General features: G+C 34.2%; 1 protein-coding gene across 3 annotated transcripts; it reads right to left on the bottom strand.

Annotated features, from left to right (window-relative positions):
* Nucleotides 1-18,389, bottom strand: LOC105798038 (probable LRR receptor-like serine/threonine-protein kinase At1g07650). Of its 3 annotated transcripts, none has more exons than XM_012627916.2 (24): nucleotides 18,137-18,385; nucleotides 17,870-18,047; nucleotides 13,320-13,391; nucleotides 13,111-13,179; nucleotides 12,953-13,024; nucleotides 12,709-12,780; nucleotides 12,527-12,598; nucleotides 11,717-11,788; nucleotides 11,561-11,632; nucleotides 11,395-11,466; nucleotides 11,213-11,284; nucleotides 10,313-10,384; nucleotides 10,141-10,206; nucleotides 9,806-9,871; nucleotides 9,684-9,722; nucleotides 9,484-9,542; nucleotides 5,068-5,453; nucleotides 4,760-4,955; nucleotides 4,085-4,231; nucleotides 3,251-3,369; nucleotides 2,396-2,606; nucleotides 2,060-2,300; nucleotides 1,140-1,290; nucleotides 1-652 (listed from the first exon to the last, which is right to left on the bottom strand). In XM_012627916.2, the coding sequence occupies exons 1-24, from the start codon at nucleotides 18,270-18,272 to the stop codon at nucleotides 302-304; spliced, it is 3,063 nt and encodes a 1,020-aa protein (XP_012483370.1). In that variant the 5' UTR covers nucleotides 18,273-18,385; the 3' UTR covers nucleotides 1-301. The 3 variants fall into 3 exon arrangements, with proteins under 3 accessions (XP_012483370.1, XP_052476370.1, XP_012483373.1); XM_012627919.2 differs by having other exon boundaries at nucleotides 533-652; nucleotides 1,087-1,290; nucleotides 18,137-18,389; XM_052620410.1 differs by lacking the exons at nucleotides 12,953-13,024; nucleotides 13,111-13,179; nucleotides 13,320-13,391; nucleotides 17,870-18,047; nucleotides 18,137-18,385 and having other exon boundaries at nucleotides 12,687-12,755.
* Between the last annotated feature and the right edge of the window lie 2,050 nt (nucleotides 18,390-20,439).

Here is a 20,439-nt window from a genome sequence, read left to right as displayed (position 1 = left end):
TTTATTTATAAGTCCACTATTTGTTCGTTTTATTTGTTATTTTCACAACAATACATTATTAAGTACATTAGTATAACAATGAATATTTTCATTACTATATACACTTGATTTTGATTCTATAAACAACGTTGACGATGATGATGACATGCAACCGCGGGGTTGGCGGTGGCAGCAGCAGACATAAAAGCTTCGCCTAGTAGAGGGATAAAGGTTTGAACCCTTGCTCAGATGTAACCAGAACAATAAAAGAAAAACAATAATAATGGTACAAGTTGCACCTCAGATTGAACAGAATTAACTCTCAACGATTTCTGCTCTCTTCTATTTCTATATTAGAACTTGCAGAATCAGTAACTGTGCCACTGGTCGACATGCTTAGTGTTTGGCTTGGATTTTGCCAAAAGTGATTAACCAAGGCCTTGAATTTTGAATCCATGGATGAAAACCCCGGATCCGATAAGAGATCTTGAACAGCTGTTCGACCTTCGAGCATGCTTACTACCTGTGACATGGTAGGCCTCAGGGTGGGAGATGCATTGGTGCATAGGAGAGCCACATTCAGCATGACCATTGCCTCCTCCGACGAGTACTCTGATCCCAAGTCCGGATCGACTAACTCCAACAAACTTCCCCGCTCTCTCAAAACATATGCCTGAGAAATAATAAGATTTAGAGAGAGAGTTTAACATAAAACATCAGGTGGATTCTGGGTAAAAATACTATGGAGGTCCTTGTACTAATAATTGGATTGCATTTTTGCCTCTCTACTCAAAAAATGGACAAATTAGTCTGTTTACATTAGATCAAAAAGCAAACCGATCCTCCTGTTAAAAATTGCATCTGTTTCTACTATTAAATTTTGGTTCTTGTATATCAATATGAGATAAACGTGGCATGCCATGTGTAACTGTGTAATTATTTTGTCAGCTACACCAGTTTTTAACAATAGAAATAGATGAAATTTTTAATAGAAACTACCAATTTGCTTTTTGATCTAACATACAGAGACTAATTTGTCCATTTTTTGAGCAAATGGAGCAAAATACACTCTAACTCTTAGTACAGTAGCTTCCATAGTACTTTTACCTGGATTCTGTATGATATACATGGCATTGAACTTCTGGAAAGATTTAATTTACCCAGTCAAGAAGGTAAACAAAGTCCTCACTAGGCCTGTAGTTTGTATTGCTCTTTCCACTAACAATTTCCAAAGCAACAACACCAAAGCTATACACATCAGCTTTGTCGGTTAGGTAACCACGCATTGCATACTCGGGGGCCATATAACCACTTCAGAACCAAAGAACAAACCAATTAACGGTTACTGCATGGGCTAATTTTATTTAACCAACACTAATATTCATTATACTCATGGGTGCCACTAGTAACTTCGGAGCAAAAATTAGCATGCATCAAAATTATGAGTAACTAGTTCTTTACACTTAATAATTATGAGCAAAAATTTAGCATGCATCAAATGCCATGTAAGATTAAGGGTTAAATTATTTTTTGAGACCTGAACTAGGTAACTATGCCCATATTGGGGCTTGTACTTATTTTTCCAAGTTACGCTTTGAACTTAATAATTGTTCTCACATTGGACCTAAACTAGCCAACTGTTTCCACATTAGTGCTTGAACTCTTTTTTTGTCCAACTTAGTCCCTGAACTTGGCAATTGTTTCCACATTGGGACCTGAACTTTGGGATTTTCAAAGAAATATTAAGGACTAACTTGAACAAAAAAAAAGAGTTCAGCCCCAATGTTAGAACAATTGCCAAGTTCAGGACCTAACTTAGACCCAAAAAAGTTCAAGCCTAAAGGAACAATTGTCAAGTTTAATACCTTACTTTAACCAAAAAAAAAGTTTAGACCTCAATATGGGAATAATTGCCAAGTTCAAGCCCAAAAAATAATTTAACCCTAAGATTAAACCTGCCCATAAAAATCCCCCACATTATGATGTCAGCACACTACATTCAATTTCCTTGCATAAGTATGCCATTAATAACTAGAAGTAAATTTATAAAGCTGAAAAAAGTTCTCATGAAAAAACTTACATGGTCCCAGCTATACGAGTGCTGATGTGAGTTTTGTCATCTTCATTTAGCTTTGCCAAACCAAAATCAGAAATTTTTGCATTGAGATCCTTATCAAGCAACACGTTACTTGTTTTAATATCCCTATGCACAATTTTTATTCTAGACTCTTCGTGGAGGTAGGCCAAACCCCTGGCAATGCCAAGGCAAATCTTTTGTCTGGTTGGCCAGTTCAGTTTCAGTTTGCATGTAGCATTCTTCCCTATGGTTAAGCAGAACGAAAGCCAATCAAGATTTGAGTGTTGAATTTTAAGTGTGGGTTTACATATCATAGATAATTAGAAGGTTTAATCTTACCAAATAAAGCACGAGATAGACAGTTATTTTCCATGTACTCGTATACTAGCAATAACTGGTTTCCTTCAACACAACATCCATACAACTTCACAAGATTTGGATGCTGCAGTGCAGATATCATGCCTATTTCATTCACGAATTCGCGATTTCCCTGCTTAGATTTTGAGGAAAGCTGTTTCACTGCAATAACTGTTCCATCTGATAATAGACCCTGCATTCAGCAGTGAAAGCAGCAACTATGTATTTAAACACTAAAGAGTTTTTTAATTTTAATCATGCAAAGGCATGGTTGTAAGCACGGTATATACTGACATAAGATTTTCAATGGCAGCGTTTTACTGCTCCATTCTTATAACAAATTTTCTGTAACATATAATGCCCTCAAAATCATTTTGCAACAATCTATGCATCTCAACAGGAAAATCCAAGGACTACACAAAAATGACCACTTATATGCACCCAGAATATATTTGAGGAAAGAAGTGGCTAGTGTTAGTAATGCTTTAAAAGTAAAATTTAAAAGTTCCTAGCTAAAACGTAATCTATCGGACCAACTTTGGATCATAATCTCGTGTCATCTCTGCACATTAACATTGACAGACTAGACTATAAAATCCTTTTGATTCATTGGAGTTTGATCATAGATTTTTTATGTTCAACTTGTAGAAAACCATAACTAATATATATTTTTTAAACCTCTTCCATCCTACAAATCCAACCCTGACCTAAAGATACGAACTCAAGATCTCCTAGATGGAGTCATAAAGCTGTAAGTGCTAAGCTGTCCCCTAGGAGACCATGACGAACATTTTTAACAGATGGTCAAAACTATATCATTTTGATATACTCACTTACCTTATACACGCAACCAAAGCCACCCTCGCCAATTTTGTTTTCAGTATCAAAGTTCTTGGTGGCAGCTTTAATCTGTCTTAGACTGAAAATTCCTGTTTGCAGATCCAGGCCTCTCAGCTCTGAAATGAATCCAGCGTTAGATGTCATAAACAAAGAAATTACATAAAATATTTTAATATCTTTTTGCATGATAATTAATCCATGTCATGATTTTTGACAGCTACGACACAAAACTGAACAATCCAAAATAAGGTCACGGAACTCGAGTAGAAGCTGCAACAAAGTATTTCACCTGCAGCCTGTCTACCATGAAATACATGCGTAATATAAAAGTTGAACAGAAATCCTATGCTTTTTTTTCCTTTTTCTAATGCAGTTAACAGATAAGTGTAATAAAGCAATCTGCTACGAAAAGCTCTGAAGAATTCTGTAAGACAGGAGATGATGCATATTATTTCCCTTTGCAGACAAACATTTTATACTTTGGAAAATGAACAACGAAGTCAAGATCTTGTATCTTCAGAAATTTTATGTATGATTTTGTTATATATGCTGATATTAGTGTTATGTTCTTCTATTGATGTGTACAATAATGGGATAAAGAAACATGTGGTTAGAAGTCAAGAAAATGGATTTTAGGTCAGATAAATTTTAACAATGACTTCAACAAGTGCCATCTAGAATTTCAATATTTTACCTGCTGTTTTGTACAGGTCAACAAGGTCTCATATACATACATATTATATATATGATATGCGCATATATATCAAATGTCAACAGATTAGGAGTTGAGCAAGGGCAATAAAGAACCGAGTTCATTAGAATGTGGAATACCTTTCTCAACAGAGTTTTTGCCTCCCAACCGGCCTTTTCTCCAAAGGATACCTAAGACCATAAGGACAATAACTATGGCTGCAGATATTGCCCCAACCACCACTACAAGATAATTCCTTTTGCCAACAATAATTGGGGGCCGAAAATCTGGTTAAGAAAAAATATATTATCCCCAATGAATGTACATCATCAAAAGTCAACAAAACTGAACCCTGGAGATCACAGAACTAACAGCAATTTCATTAAGATCATATTTTTCATCATAAGTGTAAACTCTTCAAGGACCACTTCAACTAACTTGATCCGCATAGATTGAACATAATGCAAATAGTATCCACTGCAGCTGAATGGATTTTATGGGAAAGAAAAAAGCTAAATCGGTTAGATTGTACATGTATTTCTCATAAGTTCTGAGTAAGACAACAACTAGTATTTTTTGGTAGAATCATCTAGATGGCAATGACTAATGGAATTGATAACTACTGCTAAAGTCTCCATCCAAGGAACCAAACAAGAATGATAGCAGTTAAATATATAAACCAGTACTATTAATAGTAGTTGACGGGGAAGTTTGGTTGGTATGATCAAGCCTTTTAGCTGCAAAAAAGTCAATTGTTGCAAAACTAATGACAGAATGCACAATAAAAGAATTTCTAGAGTTTGGCTTCAACTTACTTGGAACCACTGATATAGCTGAAATAATAGGGCCATACATCCCCCTTGCTGGTATGCCTGTAGTCCCTCTTCCAGCCCAGTAAAAGTGGATTTTTAATGTATGTGTTGTTAGGACAACCGTAAAGTTCTTTACAATGGGCTTACCAGTACCACCAGCTTCCTCTTCAATATTAAAATCTTTCAGCACCAATTCATCCTGAAAGAATACATATTATAAAGTTAGGAGATGAAATTCTCAAATGTAAACCAATATTTGTTTCTTTAATTTTTCTTATATGTAAACCACGTATTCAGGAAAGTTTAGTTACCTGGATATAGACATCAAATATACGTTTGCCAAGGCTGTAAAAGGATCGATCGCTTTTAAAAATAATTTCAGCAAAGAGTAGACTAACAGTGTAGTTCCCTTTCATTAGGCAGAGTCCATAATAAGTGAGAGAGAGGGGAGAAATACGAGCTGTTGTATATAGTGCTGAATGGATTGCAGAGACATTGGACAAAGAAGAAGTATTGGTAACGATGTATTCATCCGCATCAATATCATTATCCATGAAGTTTCCACTGCTGCTTAATGCCCAGCCATGCCCTGGGTAAAACATAGAAGCTCCTCTTGGTTCAATATCAGCTTCATATGTGGTATCACCACTGATGTTTAGTTCCTTCCCTCCACAATTAATGTGCAATGAGTACTTATCTGTGAATAACCAACATTTTGATGGAATTTAAAAGATTTTCTTAGCAGGAAAGGAAGATAATTAGACATTCTGGTTAGGAATCGTATAAATTGGCATTGCACTACATAATTTAGAGTCCATAATACTGGAGAAAAAAAAATAAAGCCTAAATTCAAATCATTGTTAGTTCAAGAAAGAATTTGACATTACAATTACTAATAAAGTAAACATGAAAAATAGGCTTCTAATGTATTCCTGGTCATCAAAAGTTAAATCTTTAGTAAGACAAAAAGAGGACTAGAGTGAATAAATTAGTTAGTTTGAATGTGGATATTATTTGTCTTTTGGAGACTAGAGTGAAGCAGCAAATTCTCAAGCTACTATTAACAAACATTTTAATAGCTGGCATAGTTTTTTCAATTATAATGAAGCTGTAAATGGAAGGATTTGGGTTCTTTGGAGAAAAGAGGTTGCTTTAAATGTTCTTTCTGTTAATGATCAAAGGATTTCATGTAGTGTGTGCTTTAAAGATATAAATGTGTTTGTCACTGCTGTGTATGGATGCAATGATGGAATTGCTACAAGAAGTCTTTGGCATCAGTTGAAAGTGTTTGAGCAAACTGTTGGCCATAACCCTTGGGTCATTGGAGGTGATTTCAATGTTATAGTTCATCCTCATCAGAGTTCCGAGTATGATGGTGGAGTTCAGATGATAACAGCTGACATGAGTGAGTTTCAAGACTGTTTGGGGAATTTAGGAGTGTTGGATCATCCTTGCCATGGTCCTATCTTTACTTGGTCTAATCATCAAAGTGAAAGATTTTTAGCAAGGAAACTTGATCGAGTACTGGTCAATCCAAGCTAGATAACTTTATTGAGTCTTTTGTTGAATTTCAACCTCCTGGTGTCTCTAATCACTGTCCAGCTATTCTATGGCTTGAGAAGTCAGCCCCTGCTGCTAAGCCCAAACCATTTAAATTCTTCAACTTCTGGACTTTGCATCCTGATTTTATGAGTTGTGAGTGCTTCTTGGCAGGAACCTGTTCAGTGAGATCCTATGAGTGTCAATCTATTTGCGAATGCTAATATTGGTACTATTGAAGCTGAAAAAAAAGATTTGGGGAGAGTAATTAGAATTGGAAAAAGCTGACAAACCTTTTTACAGACAAAAGGCAAAAGTAAAATGGATAAAAGGTGACCAAAATACAATTTTTTTTCACTCCGTTGTGTCTACCAAGTTGAAAAAGCAGACAATCAGGTTCTTCATGATGAAAAGGGTAACTGGTTGGCGTCATTTCAACAAATGTCTTCTGAAGTCATCAGATTTTATACCAATCTCATTGGAACTACTAATACAAATGTTTCTGGTTGTTCAGTTGAATTGTTGAAGGAATTATTGCAGTATTCTTTGTCCCTTGAAGCTAGTGCTGCTTTGATTAAAGAGGTTACTGCTGTAGAAATCAAGTCTGCCATATTTATCAAGGGAATGAGAAGGCTCCTGGTCCTGAAGGATATACATCTTTCTTCTTCAAAGTTGCTTGGTCTATTGTTGGTAAGGATTTCATTGAAGCCATGAAGCAATTTTTCTCTACTTCAGTAATGCTTCCTGCTTTTAATGCTACTGCAATTGTTCTTGTTCCAAACACTATAAATCCAAATCAAGTCAAGGATTTTAGACCTATTTCTTGCTGTTCAGTAGTCTATAAAAGTATTACAAAAGTTCTAGGAAGAGGTTGGCCATATACTTTCCTGGAATGATTTCTCTGAGTCAAAGTGCATTTGTGCAGGGCAGAAACATTGTTTATAATACTCTGCTGGCTCAGGAACTGGTAAAAGGTTATGCTAGAAGAACTCTCTCAACCAGGTATGCTTTAAAGATTGATTTACAGAAAGCATTTGACACTCTTAGTTGGGACTTCATCCTTGCTGTTCTTGAGGCTATGGGGTTGCCTAGTCAGTTTAAGTAATGGTTTAAAGCTTGTTTTACTACTTCAAGATTCTCTATTTCTTTCAATGGAAGCTTGGTTGGTTTTTTTAAGGGTGCTAGAGGGATTAGACAAGGGGATCCATTATTCCCCTATCTATTTTTCTTGTCCATGAATATCCTCTCCAAGATTCTTGGTGTTGCTGTGGCAAAAGGAATTTTCCATTTTCATCCTAAATGCCATAGGATTGGGATGACACATTTGTGTTTTGCAGATGATCTATTGATTTCTTTTAAGGGAACTTTGGATTCTGTCATTGGAGTTCAGAGTGTGTTATCACAGTTCTATTTGCTTTCCGGTGTGAAGTTGAATGCAGGAAAGAGTGTGTTGAGAATCTTTGATTATTTGATATTATTAAATAGTATCCTTAGAGATTACAGCTGATATTTTTTAGAGATTCTAATTAAGAGATATTATTTCCTTAGTTGTTAAATCCTACATGTATATATGGTTGTACATATTTCTAAGAAATATATACTTTGAGAGAGTTTTTTCCTCAATAAATTAGAGTATTCATCTCTAATTTCATCAGAGTGAACTGTTTGCCACTGGTATTCATCCCATGGAGTAGGAACGTATTCAGAGAATCTCTGGGTTTAAGTTAGGGAGGCTGCCTGTTAGATATTTGGCGGTCCCTATAGTGACTAGGAAGTTAACTGAAAAGGATTGTCAGCCACTTATTGCAAAGATTAGAGCAAGGATCGGTCATTGGTCCTCTAGACAACTTAGTTGTGCTGGGAGACTGCAGTTGATTCAAGCTGTGCTATTCAATATTTCAAATTATTGGTGCAAACAACTTATTCTTCTAAAAGCTGTAATACATAAGATCAATCAGATGTGTACCAGAATCTTCAGGAAGGGGAAAGAGTCTTCTGCAACTGGAGCCAAAATAAGTTGGAATCAAATATGTTCTTTGAAATCAGAGGGTGGTCTGGGGTTGACAGATCTCTATAGTTGGAACAAGGCTTGCATTCTTCAATTGATCAGAAATATTCTTGCCGGTGAAGGCTCTTTATGGGTTGCTAGGATAAGAGCTTACATCATTAAAGATGCAGATTTTGGGCAATTTGAATGCAGAAGTAATATGATTTGGTGTTTGAGGAAGCTTTTCAAGATGAGAGATGAAGCAACTCAAGTTCAAAGCATGTTTTCTGATCCAAATAAGGCTTCGGTAAGTATAATTTGGAATGAGGTTAGAGAGAAAAGGTGCAAAGTACAGTGGCATAAACTGATTTGGTTGCCATTACATATCCCAAAACATGCAGTTGTTACCTGGATGGTCATTTTGGGAAGAATTCGGACAAAAGACAAGCTTGTTCAGTTGGGTATTATCAATGATGGGTAGTGCAAGTTATCTAACAGTGAGTTAGAGACCAGGAATCATCTTTTCTTTGAATGCTCATATTCAAAAGGCATATGGAAATCTATTCTTGGATTATACAGGATTGACAGAGAGATCATGGATTGGCAGAGGGAATTACAGTGGGCTTATATAAAGCTTAAAGGCAAGACCCTCATTGCAATTATAGTGAGGACTGCCTGGAATGCGTATGTTTACTTGATTTGGGAAGAACGTAACAGAAGGCAATTCAAGGGGAAGCAAAGGAATGAGAGTGAGATCTTGAATTCTATAAAGGAATTAGTTGCAATTCGACTTAGTGGTAAAAGCATTGATAGATTTGATGTAGTTAATTTTCAATTATGTACAGTTTGGAATATACTAGAGTAGTCTGCATAGGAATGTATTGTTGTTTTCAAGTTTTTGATGTTTTAATGTAGCAGAATTCTGCTTCTTTGGATAATAAAATCACCATTTATCCAAAAAAAAAAAAAAAAAAAGAGGGCTACTAGAAATTTTATCAAAATTTTTGTTAAATTCAATGAGGTTACGGATAAACTATTATTGTCTTTAGGCTCTTTTCTTGCATAAAGTTAATCTCATCAATATGTATACCCAGTTTCCTATGGTCCTAGCACATTTCTAAAGTCAGAATGCGTCTAACATTGAAGGAGAGTTCCATATGTTTCAATTCCAAAAAGAAGCAAGCTCTGAAAATTGACTTACATTGTTTAGATGAAACAGAACATGGGAACTTGTGCCTTAGACATGAAGGAACCCTACTTCTGCACCAAGATAGGAAAGCCTAAAGATAATCAATACGCTTTTACTGAGGCGAATTGCATGAATTACAAAGCCATGAGCAATTCAAAACAGCCACAGCAACTCAATAGAATATCTGAAAAATAAAGGCACAAAATTCTTACAATTTATCTACTGATGTTGAGTAGCTCTCAACCAAGTTCCTGGAAAAATGTTCATATTAGTACTTCAATTTATACATGCTTGTTGATGATATTAAACAAATATATCTTAAAAGATAACTCACACACTCCCTCGAGGACATTCTATTGGACTTGCAGGCTCCCATGTGAAATTATTGTAAGACAAATCCCTGTGGATGAAAATCAAAGAAAATATAGCCATATTCATTGTAAGTTTTTGTAATTCCAGGGGCAATATCTTGACAATACAAAACTTGATGAATTAACAATTCTTTGGAGTCATCGGATGACTGAACTAGCTAGAAGATCAGCATCCGTTGGACCATGCATCACAAAAATGATTGAGTAGTTCAAAATTTACCAAGTACTTGACTCAGAAACTTAGGACACAATCTGGTTTCAACATTGCAATAGAAAGCTAAAGGTAATATACACATACGCATTTTTATTTCTTTCCACGATCCACTGAGGCACTGAACCAGTGAGCTGATTTCCGGTCAAATACCTACCAGAAGCACCAACAAACAACAATATAAAACAATAGAATCTCTCATTGTTTTACAACGACTTTAAGCTGATTAGAATTATTAAAAACAATTATATCCTCTTACAAGAAATCTGCTTTTGTCAATTTGTGGAATGATCCAGGAATTTCTCCGGTCAAGTTATTATAGCTGAGATCCCTGCATTATAACAGCAAAGCATGTGTGAATCTTCAATTACTCCAACCAGGAAGAAAATGAAAAAATGATATTATTGGAGAATTTCAGAGAAAAGGAATCTTTTTCATCTGTCTTGTCATGCATCAAACCTAAAACAAATTGACAATAGGGTAAAAGGCCAAACCAGGATATAAGACCACAAACAGTGTGGAATGACCCCACTTAATACTCCAAATCATGTTGAAAAATTACTAACAAATTAACCAAATTGGCCAAAGATATTGATAACATCCATAGGAAAACAAAGCCATAAACATCCAACCCAATACAAATTAGTATGTGGGAGACCCAACTAGAGAATAAGGACAAAGCAAATTCCAGTCCAAACTTAATCGATAGCACATCTTTCTTTTGATGTATATGTTTATATGATAGTGAGTAAACCTGTGTGTATATGGATATAACACCACAACAGGCTCCACAGTTAAGCAGTGCAGAATATCACCACTTGATGCTTCAACTCATGTCAACAAAGTACAAACAACTTAAAGAAATGGACCAAAGACATCATCAACACCACATATAGGAAAACAAAGAGCAACCACAAGCATCCAACATAATACAAAGTAGCATGTGGAAGACCCAACTAGAGAATAAGGACAACGCAAACTCCAAACTTAATCAATAGCATTTCTTTCTTTAAATGTACATGTGTATATGACACTGAGTATGCCTGTGTTAGGCCACTACAATTTCAGCGCTAGCTTGGTATCAACATAACATACATGTAAAAATCATAGAACTAGAAATAATTTGGTTTCAATAGATCCCTAACTTGATGCTACTTACAGGGTTTTCAATTTCTTCATATCTCCAATATACTCTGGGATTTCTCCATATATTAAGCAGTTCCTTAGTATCCTGCATTTGACAATTTCATTTTATTCTAAGAAATAGAGCATAGATCACCACCTATGCAAATTTGGAAACACAAATAGTAAAATACGCAATGCCAACAGGATTTCACTAACAATGTCTTCAGTGAGTCCATGTTACGCAACAGAGGGAAAGGAGATCTTGCGCCTTTTAAGTCACTAATCCTCCTAACAATCATTAAAAATCAACAATCATTTACTGAACTCATCTAAGAAGAAAAAGGAAAAAGCAAACTCCACATTAATTATCATGGTTGCATACAGATCAGATAAACTAGTCAGTGCAGAAATGCTGGAGGGTATTGGCCCCTCAAGAGAGCTACCCTGAATCTGCCTGCAAAGAGGAAACGATAAAATTAAATTATAGCACCAAAAAGGAAGGCCTTACAAAATACCAGGCTTAAAGTTGAAAACTTACAGTTTTTGAATCTGCTTCCAGTTACTGATGAAATCAGGTATCTTTCCTGAAAAGTTATTGTCATTTATTCTCCTAAAACATTTCAAATAAAGAAAAGCTTGTAAGGATCGTAGAAAATATGCTCTAGATCAATATTTTCATGAACAAAAGTAAAAGATGCCAAGGGCATAATTTTGAACTATTCCATAGATCATAATTATGATAATTAACAAAATGACTAGAGAAAGAACAGAGAGAATTGTGGTTGGATAAACAGGCAATTGATAAAGTCCTTGTTACCACAATCAGCTGCTAAGACAAGGATAAAAGAAGAAGGTTACTTAATTTGATGATGATTAAATTTCTAAACAAAGAACCGATTCTTTAGTAGTGTGCAATGAAACTGAGCATTATAGCTACTACTAGTACAGTGGCAAAGAAAGTGAGCATTACTGCTTAGGAGTACCAGTATGAATTAAAGCAATGTTACTAGGATTTGGGTGTGAGTGTGAGACATGATATTTGTCTGACATGAGTATGTTCAAGATTTTCATGTAGTCGGAGAGTCCTTCAAGGATCATATACCTATACCAATGTCCAGGTATGGGCACAGGTTCTTCAAGAAAAATGATGAGAAAAAGCGACATAGAATTGAAGTCTTAAAAAATATACTTCAAAAAGACAAGAAAAAACTGCCAGAAAATGGAACTTGTCAGGATCAATACTACCTAAACTCTGCTTTGGTGTAAACGATTCATGCTATTGACCATCAACTCATAGATCTAGCAACTATAAATTAAACAATTTTGGACATCGAAATTGTCTGCTTACATATCAGTCAAGTTGATCAACTTGGCAAGTTCTACTGGCAGTTCTCCACTGAAGGCATTCGATGACAGAGTACTAAAGAGAGAAAAAAATAGCAATGTTAACTACAGAACAAAAAAAAAAAAAAAATCGGGGTGACTCGAAATTGAGTGCTTCTGCTCACAAGAAATGATGAAATGAATTACAGTTTCTGTAAATTTATCAACTTTCCAATCTCTGGAGGAATGGATCCGGAAAAGTTGTTTCCTTCAATAGACCTGAAAAGGTGGAATTAGATAGTATTCAGTTCAAGTCAAAGAAAATTGAAATGATCCTTCATGAGATCATTAAGATAAGTAGAAGTGTCCAAGCTATATGATAAAATCAAAACGAACTTAAGAATATCTTTTTAACAAAACAGAAATATAAACAATAATAACTTATGCATACAGGTTTGTGAGGCTAGTGATGTTGGTGAGAACTTTTGGGAAAGGACCAGACAACCGGTTCCCCATAAAAGAGCTGCAAAATTGATCTAACATAAGCATATAGTTTGACCAATTACAACATAATTATACATAACAGTATGAAGATAGTAGGATGCTTACAGCGTTTCCAACTTCAAGGTAGTCCATTCTCGAGGAATAGTACCTGTGAAATAGTTCCGACTTAGGTCCCTAAAAAATCAGAAAAAAAGGAATTATTAATGATATAAGCACCAAATGATATGTTTTAGATATATAATCTAGAAAGGAAAGAAGAAAAAGAGTATCCTATTGTTATAGTTAAAGTCAACTAAACAAAAGGATTTGCTTACAGCACTTTCAGGTGTCGGAGCTTGGAAAAATCTGGTGGTAAAGTTGCCGATATATTCAAAGCAGTTAAAGATCTGCAAAAACTTTCAACACCAAATTAGAATACCTTGAAAGAAAACAACATTGACATTCCTTCATACTTGTATTCTATTGAGGGGAGACCGACTACTTCAGGAAAAATTTTTGAAACGACGTCGAGAGTTGATGGATCCCTTAGCAGGTCAGTATTGTTCTTGGTGGGGATTTTGTTTCCTAACTCTGCTGAGAGGCCGTGTGCTTGATGAGGCATTGCTTTCAACAAACCTGAAGAGGCAGACCATGTGTACACCGTGCACGCATAATCACCCACCAAGAAAATCTCAACTCTTAAAGACCTTTTCGCTTAAGTGCTCTCCAAGTTCTCAAAAATAGCAAAGTGAGAATTTTAAAATTTTCAAAGCCCTATTTATGTCAAGGAGAAAGTGTGTTCAACACGATTTCAAAATGACATGTTTAAAAAAACTCCCTCCTATGACAAAACCAAAGTTAGGATGCTTGCAAAACACATGTGCAACACGTAATCTTTGTTTCCTACACATTCCACTCGTGCACAAGTTGTCAAGATTTTCTTCACCTCAATGCAGGAATATAAAGCATCATAATCTTGCCTTGGGAATGTCACTTTATGAGCAATTGTTGTACATAACTTGCCAAGGAGGGACCTCACCAATCATGCCTGATATCACGTCACCCCCATCGGTATCTCACCAACCATGATCCTCGCTAGCACGTAGGACACTCCTTTAGTCTACCTTGCCAAAATAGATGTCAACCCCCCCTCCTACTTGGATAGCACATGGGACTTGAACAAGATCACACAAGTCTATTCACAGTCTGATTGTCAAATACAACAATCTCATGGCAGCCTGGCTAAAAGGTCCCCTAAAGAGAAGAGCAATACAAGAAACGCGTGAACATGTATCAAGGCCTAACCGCAAGGAGTGACCAACCTTACCTATATATACTCCTCCGCCATTAGAGGTAGATTTCCCTCTCTTATACAAAAACTCTATCGAATCACCACCATAAACGGCTCACCACACTGTATCACTATGTGAATTGCCACTCTCCTTTTTACTTTAGCCTCAACATTTTCATGTTCCTTGAAAGAGTCTTTTAAAGTTTCAGTCATGTTTGAATTTTCCATTGAGCAAATAAATTGTGTTACAGGCCAAATATATATTAGAAAAGGCCATTAATTTGAGTGTTTTTGAATTAAGGCCTATATTACTTTTATTTTTTCTCTAAGGTCTTTTCAATATGTTTTTATTTCAGTTTATTTACTTTCCACTAATGAATTTTCTCTTTTACATAATAAGATTGGTCGGGTGTATTAAACCGTAACACCCTAAGCAGAACTTTTGTCAAAAAGAAAAGCCTAAGAGATCCGAGTCTCTACAAGTCATAAAGTTTCAATCTCCCTTCAATGAACTGGCCTATCAATCTCAAACACACGGTTGTAACAATTTGGTATCAAGAGCCAACAATGGCAAAACAGTGGTCAGCAGAGTAGAAATAAGCAAGAAGCTCAAGCATATGCAATATGATTGATCAGATGCTTGGTTGTATGTTGCAGCATGTTCATGAAAGTATTCATGAAACGAAAACTCAACTGTTCGACCAAATGCGTGATGGAATGGATAAAACAATTGTTGGTAAACAGGTAAATTGCTTTATGGTGGATGCGAAGTTAGCCTTTCTAATTGAACAAAACCAAACTATGGCAGCTTATACCAATCTCTATTCCTTATCCCATGAATTAAACTCTCCTAAATCCATCTTGAAAAACTTCATGCAATCGCAAATGACTTCACTGGCTCATCTTATTTGTTAACCCTTTCGACAACTCATTATTTTTTTAACTTCATCAAGAAAACCTTCAACTTACTAGGTTATTTTTAAAAAATATTGAATGTTGGTGAAACGTTTGAAAATATTTATCCAATTGTATTGATAAAAGAGAATAACTTTGTGAAGATCTACAACCCCTATCAGTTTTGACTAATAATAATGGAAGGGAAATTTCAATCGAACCTTAATTTGAATTCTTAAATAAGGGTTATATTACACTTTTATTTCTTTCCTTTGGTTTTCTTATAATAATAAAAAAACACTTAAAAGAGAGACGAATATCTAACAAATCGTTAGATTTCCATATCCATAACTAGAATGGATTTCAATCTCAATTTGATGAGCTGAACTATCAACCTCAAAACACGTCATAACATTTTGCCATCACATTCACCAATAAACCCGAGAACGTTCGCATATATCAATGGTTCCTAGGTGTTCAAACTAGAGTATGAAGACTGTCAACCCGAGTTCAATTCCTGCGAAAGTGTTCCAAAAATAAAACCTTGAAACACCAGGCCAATGTGGCAGAGTGTGTCCTTGATATCGATCAGACGGGATTAGGCACAAGCCAAACCTGGAGAACCCCTGTCCTTATTACCAAAACAAGACATTGGTTTGATTCTCAAACAGTTACAATCAATGATTCCAAGAGGACTGGTATTTGTCTAATGTTATTGTACCACAATATTTCTGGATGGACACATATCATCACCAAAATTTTCTCTAATACCATTAAACATGAGCATATAATTATCACCTACAAAACTTTGCACCATTAATTAATTTATCAGAATTTAAAATTATTTAGGGTTCACCAAAATGTATATAAAGTCCATATTAGGCTGTATCTGAGTTAAGCAAAATCCAAAAAGTTTCATTAAATATATATTATAAAAGAAACTCAATGACATTCATGACAACCAAATGTTAGGATAGTCAAACTTAGCTAGCTTGATAATTCAGACTACTGGAGTTTGATTTGACTGGTTTGCAAGCATAGAATATTTAATTTACTCCGTACTTATAGATGGAATTATAAGTGATGTGACTAGTGAATTCTTACCGTATAAGTTCAGGATTATATATAATAAAAAATTACATATGAAATGCTCCTTACGAGTATATACATGTTTTGTGTTTGTTCTTTTTCCCCATTTTTGGAAATTTTTGCAACAGTTTTCTGGACAATTTCTATCCCCTAATGGGGTTTCTACTTGGCACCTGTTCCAATTGACAGATAGTTTTTGTTTTTTTCTTATAAGGTACAACAGAGTACTTGAAATAGTTGGGAACTAAGAGAAGAATAAGTGAAGTGGTTTGGTCAAATTCTGCCATTTAAAATTACTTTTGTATTCTAATTTGAATTAAATACTTTTTTTAAAATTTTACAATTTTAATCTTAATTTAACTGATCACAGTTAAATTCGTTAAATCAATTTCTACAATTTATTTAATTTTATACTCTCTTTCCCAAAAAAGGTCACAAGGATCAAACTTTTTTATTTTTAATCACAATTATTATAAATATTTTACAAAAATACATTTTAAAACTGAAAGTTTTATCCCATAATAAAATTTAAAGAATAAGAGATGAAAGTTTAAACTTTTTACTACTAAAAATCAAAATGGATGGGATTAAAGGAACATTTTATTTTAATTTTACACTTAAACAATATATTTATTTTCTGATGTAACTGACTTGCTCAAGAAATATGATTTGTTTTCTTTTTATGGTTGGTAAACAAACTTGCTATTACTTATGAAAATCAATCCCACAAAAATACAATAATATTTTAGTAATTATCTTCTACCTCTTATGTACATTAAATTTAATATTTTTAAATAATATAATTAGTTAATAAAATTTTAAATTTTATTTTTAACTTTAACTAATAAAACTCAAATCCAAGCATTGAAGGGCTCGAGATCTTTGCCTTACCAACCATCCCCAAAACTCTTTAAAATATGAATAATGAGCTTAAAAGTTTGACCACATTGAAGGGTTTTGGCCAGAACACCGCGTATTTGGCCCTCCCCAACCCATGCTTATGATTTAGACGTTTGTCTACCCGCTAATTTAAACATCAGTTTTTTAAGAAAATAATATTATTATTTAATAATTTTACTGTCAGAATATTAATTTAATTCCGAAAATAAAAAAAATATTATCTTAAAGCGTTTTTTTTTTTATAAACCAAACTAAAGTTATATTTGTTTATATTAATTTTTATAATTTATTTGAATTATGAGTGCTTCTATACTTTTTTATTTGTTGATGTGAAATCTTAAATCAAACAAAACTCACTTTACTTGTGATTTAATATTGGTATAATTTTTTATAAATATTATTATTTTAAAAGTGGGAGTTGGATATCCCAAAAGGACTTCACTCAAAACAACTACAGTAGTCTTATCAGGAACTGATTCTGATCTAAAAAATGAAAAATCAAAATAAACCAAAAGATTACCCAACCATGGATAAAGAAACGAGTGTAGAACCGACAAAGATGAGTGATTCTATGACTAAATCATGGTTTTCAAACTCTGGGTTCCACCGGAATTGCTTCTTGTTCTTAATTTCGAAATTAAAAAGCCAAGAATAGATCAGAAATGAAAGGTTGGTGAAGAAGAAGGCATTAATGGAGATAAGAGGCAGTACATGCTTACTACATGGCAGGTCTTGTTGTTGTTGAAAGAGCAATTACATATGACAATGCTTTCAAATCCTTCATCTCCATCTCCTTTTGCCATCCAATTCCCTTTTCCACTACATGGATCTATCCCAAAATCCCAATCCTTTTTCTCTATCTTCTTCCCTATTGCTTTCAGTGCCTTCACTGCATTAGATATTTACAATTCATTCATAAAAATTTCATTGCTGAGGGAAACTCCCAAAGAAAGTGGGAATATAATAATATATACATACCTTCTTCAGGATGAAGAATAGGGTCGTCGGCGGTGGTTAATCCCAAGCTTGTAAAGCAAATCAATGCTACGATGAAACATGGAAGGTTTACAAGTGGAAGAAGAAGCTTTGGAGTTGTCCAATCAGCTCTCCCCATGTGGCCTTCTCTTTGATTGCTAACTCTACTTCAACTCTCACCCTTTTTTAACTTCCTAAACTCGTCACAAAGACACTCACTAAAAAAACCAAAGAGGTTTTATTGGAAATGGAAAATAGTCTTGTGGGGGGTGCCCTTTTTTTTTATTTAATTATTAGTAGTCATTTTTCATAATACTTTTTAAAAATACCTCAATTCCCATGAGTGCTAAGTTTAGAATGCTATCAACTGATTATACTAGTTTGTACCATACATGTTAGAAAAGAAGTATTGAAAATTACATATGGAATATCTCGTGTCAAGTTTAGTGCTAAAAGTATTTATTCAATTATTAGTCTAATCAATTGAATTTAATACAATGAAAATTGACTCCAATAGTTAGTGACTTTCACTTTATAAAATACCTATTCGTTTTCCTCCTTTTTCATCCAAAATCTTTCAATACTCTCAAGCTCTCTAGCTTTCAAGACCTTTTTACTTATTTTTTAGGGAGAAATGACGAGATACATTACCAACTATGTCGCCAATAAGGTGAATTCTCCAACTCAATTCTTTCTAATTTTTAATTTTTGCGACAATGATCTTATAAATTTTGAAATGTAATACTATTGTTTTGTGTTTTTTAACACCCAATAGATCAAGTTTTTCTGATCTAACACAATTTACATTTCTTGTATCAAAGAATGCTTGATGGATGTTGACTTATATGTGACATGTATGATGGCAAAGTTGAAAATCATTTTGAATTTGGTTACCGCCTTGGTGGAAAGATAGAGGCCGACAATGTTTACATTCTATTTTCTATATGAATGAGCAATCGTCACACCAAAAAATGTCACCTTAATAACCGACCTTCTAATAGAAGAGAAGGCGATAACAATAGTTAGTGCAATCAATCGTAGAGGAGATGGATTGATACACCAAAACTTGGATGCTCTAGATGGTCAGAAGAATGTTGTTGCTAGACAAGTCTAACAATAAGGTCCATTCCATGTCTCTTCCTCTGTTTGAGAATTTTGAGGCGATCGATAGATTCAACTAAGGTCACTCTACTGTATTGGTATAAGGCGCTTTGCAAGGCAGACTATAAATCGATCAACAAAGTCAACAACTGTTACTTGCCTCTACAAATAGGAGTATTGATACATATATCGTGGTTAGCACCCATCCCTTTCCAATAATGAGAGTTTCATCATATTAAAAGGTAAAAATATCACATTATACTATATCTTAGAATGTATTGTTTTATACCAATACTTAATATCTCATATTTCATTGATTAATAAGAACAAATTTAGGGGTCACTTGGACCATATGTGTTGTAAAAGGTGTAAAGTCATCAAAATTCCAATATTAAAATGATACTAATTCGGGACATGAACCATAGATGATGAAAACGATATCTTAAAATGTTAATGACATACTATATCACCACCTTATATAATAAAATAATGATATAACATATGCGGCACCTTTCAATAAGTATCCGGTGACAAATAATTTCATCATCAAATAATATAAACATTCGGTAGATCATCACTAATATAAAATAAGACTCAACGTATAAATGATGAAAGAGATGTCGTTACATTGTTAATGATATATTATATCGTCACCTAATATGATTAAACAAAGATATAAGTGACGATAATACATAACACTACCTTATAGTCAATATTTAGTGAATTAGTTGCGTCACCAAATCATATACAAATTCGTTACTAATTATAGGGATTATCGTGCACAATGAGTAACATTCAATATATTATGACAAAATAAGCATCATCACATAACTAATAAAATAAATACCGTCCCCTATGTTAAAATAACTTTTATGCTTTTAAAAAAATTATAATCAATATTTCATTAGAGGTTCTGATCATATATGCTCTTTTTGACACAATGCTTAGAACTACCTATAGTCCCTCTTCAACCGATAAATAGGAGGATAATGCATTTTTACACACTCAAACCCACGTCCTCCTGCATTGGCAATAATACTCATACCAATCGAGTTAAATTTCAATCAAAAATCATTTTTGTTACCTAATTATAAACGAATTTGTCATTAGTTATATTAAAATCCTCACTAATAATGAAATGAAATTATTAGCAGTAGAAACAATATCGACAAATTATTAATGAAATAATTATCCTTAATAAAAAG

Source organism: Gossypium raimondii, chromosome 9 (genome assembly GCF_025698545.1).
Source record: "Gossypium raimondii isolate GPD5lz chromosome 9, ASM2569854v1, whole genome shotgun sequence".
Lineage (NCBI taxonomy): Eukaryota > Viridiplantae > Streptophyta > Magnoliopsida > Malvales > Malvaceae > Gossypium > Gossypium raimondii.
The sequence above is the reverse complement of the archived record's forward strand: the minus strand, read 5'-3'. Positions and strand labels throughout refer to the sequence as shown.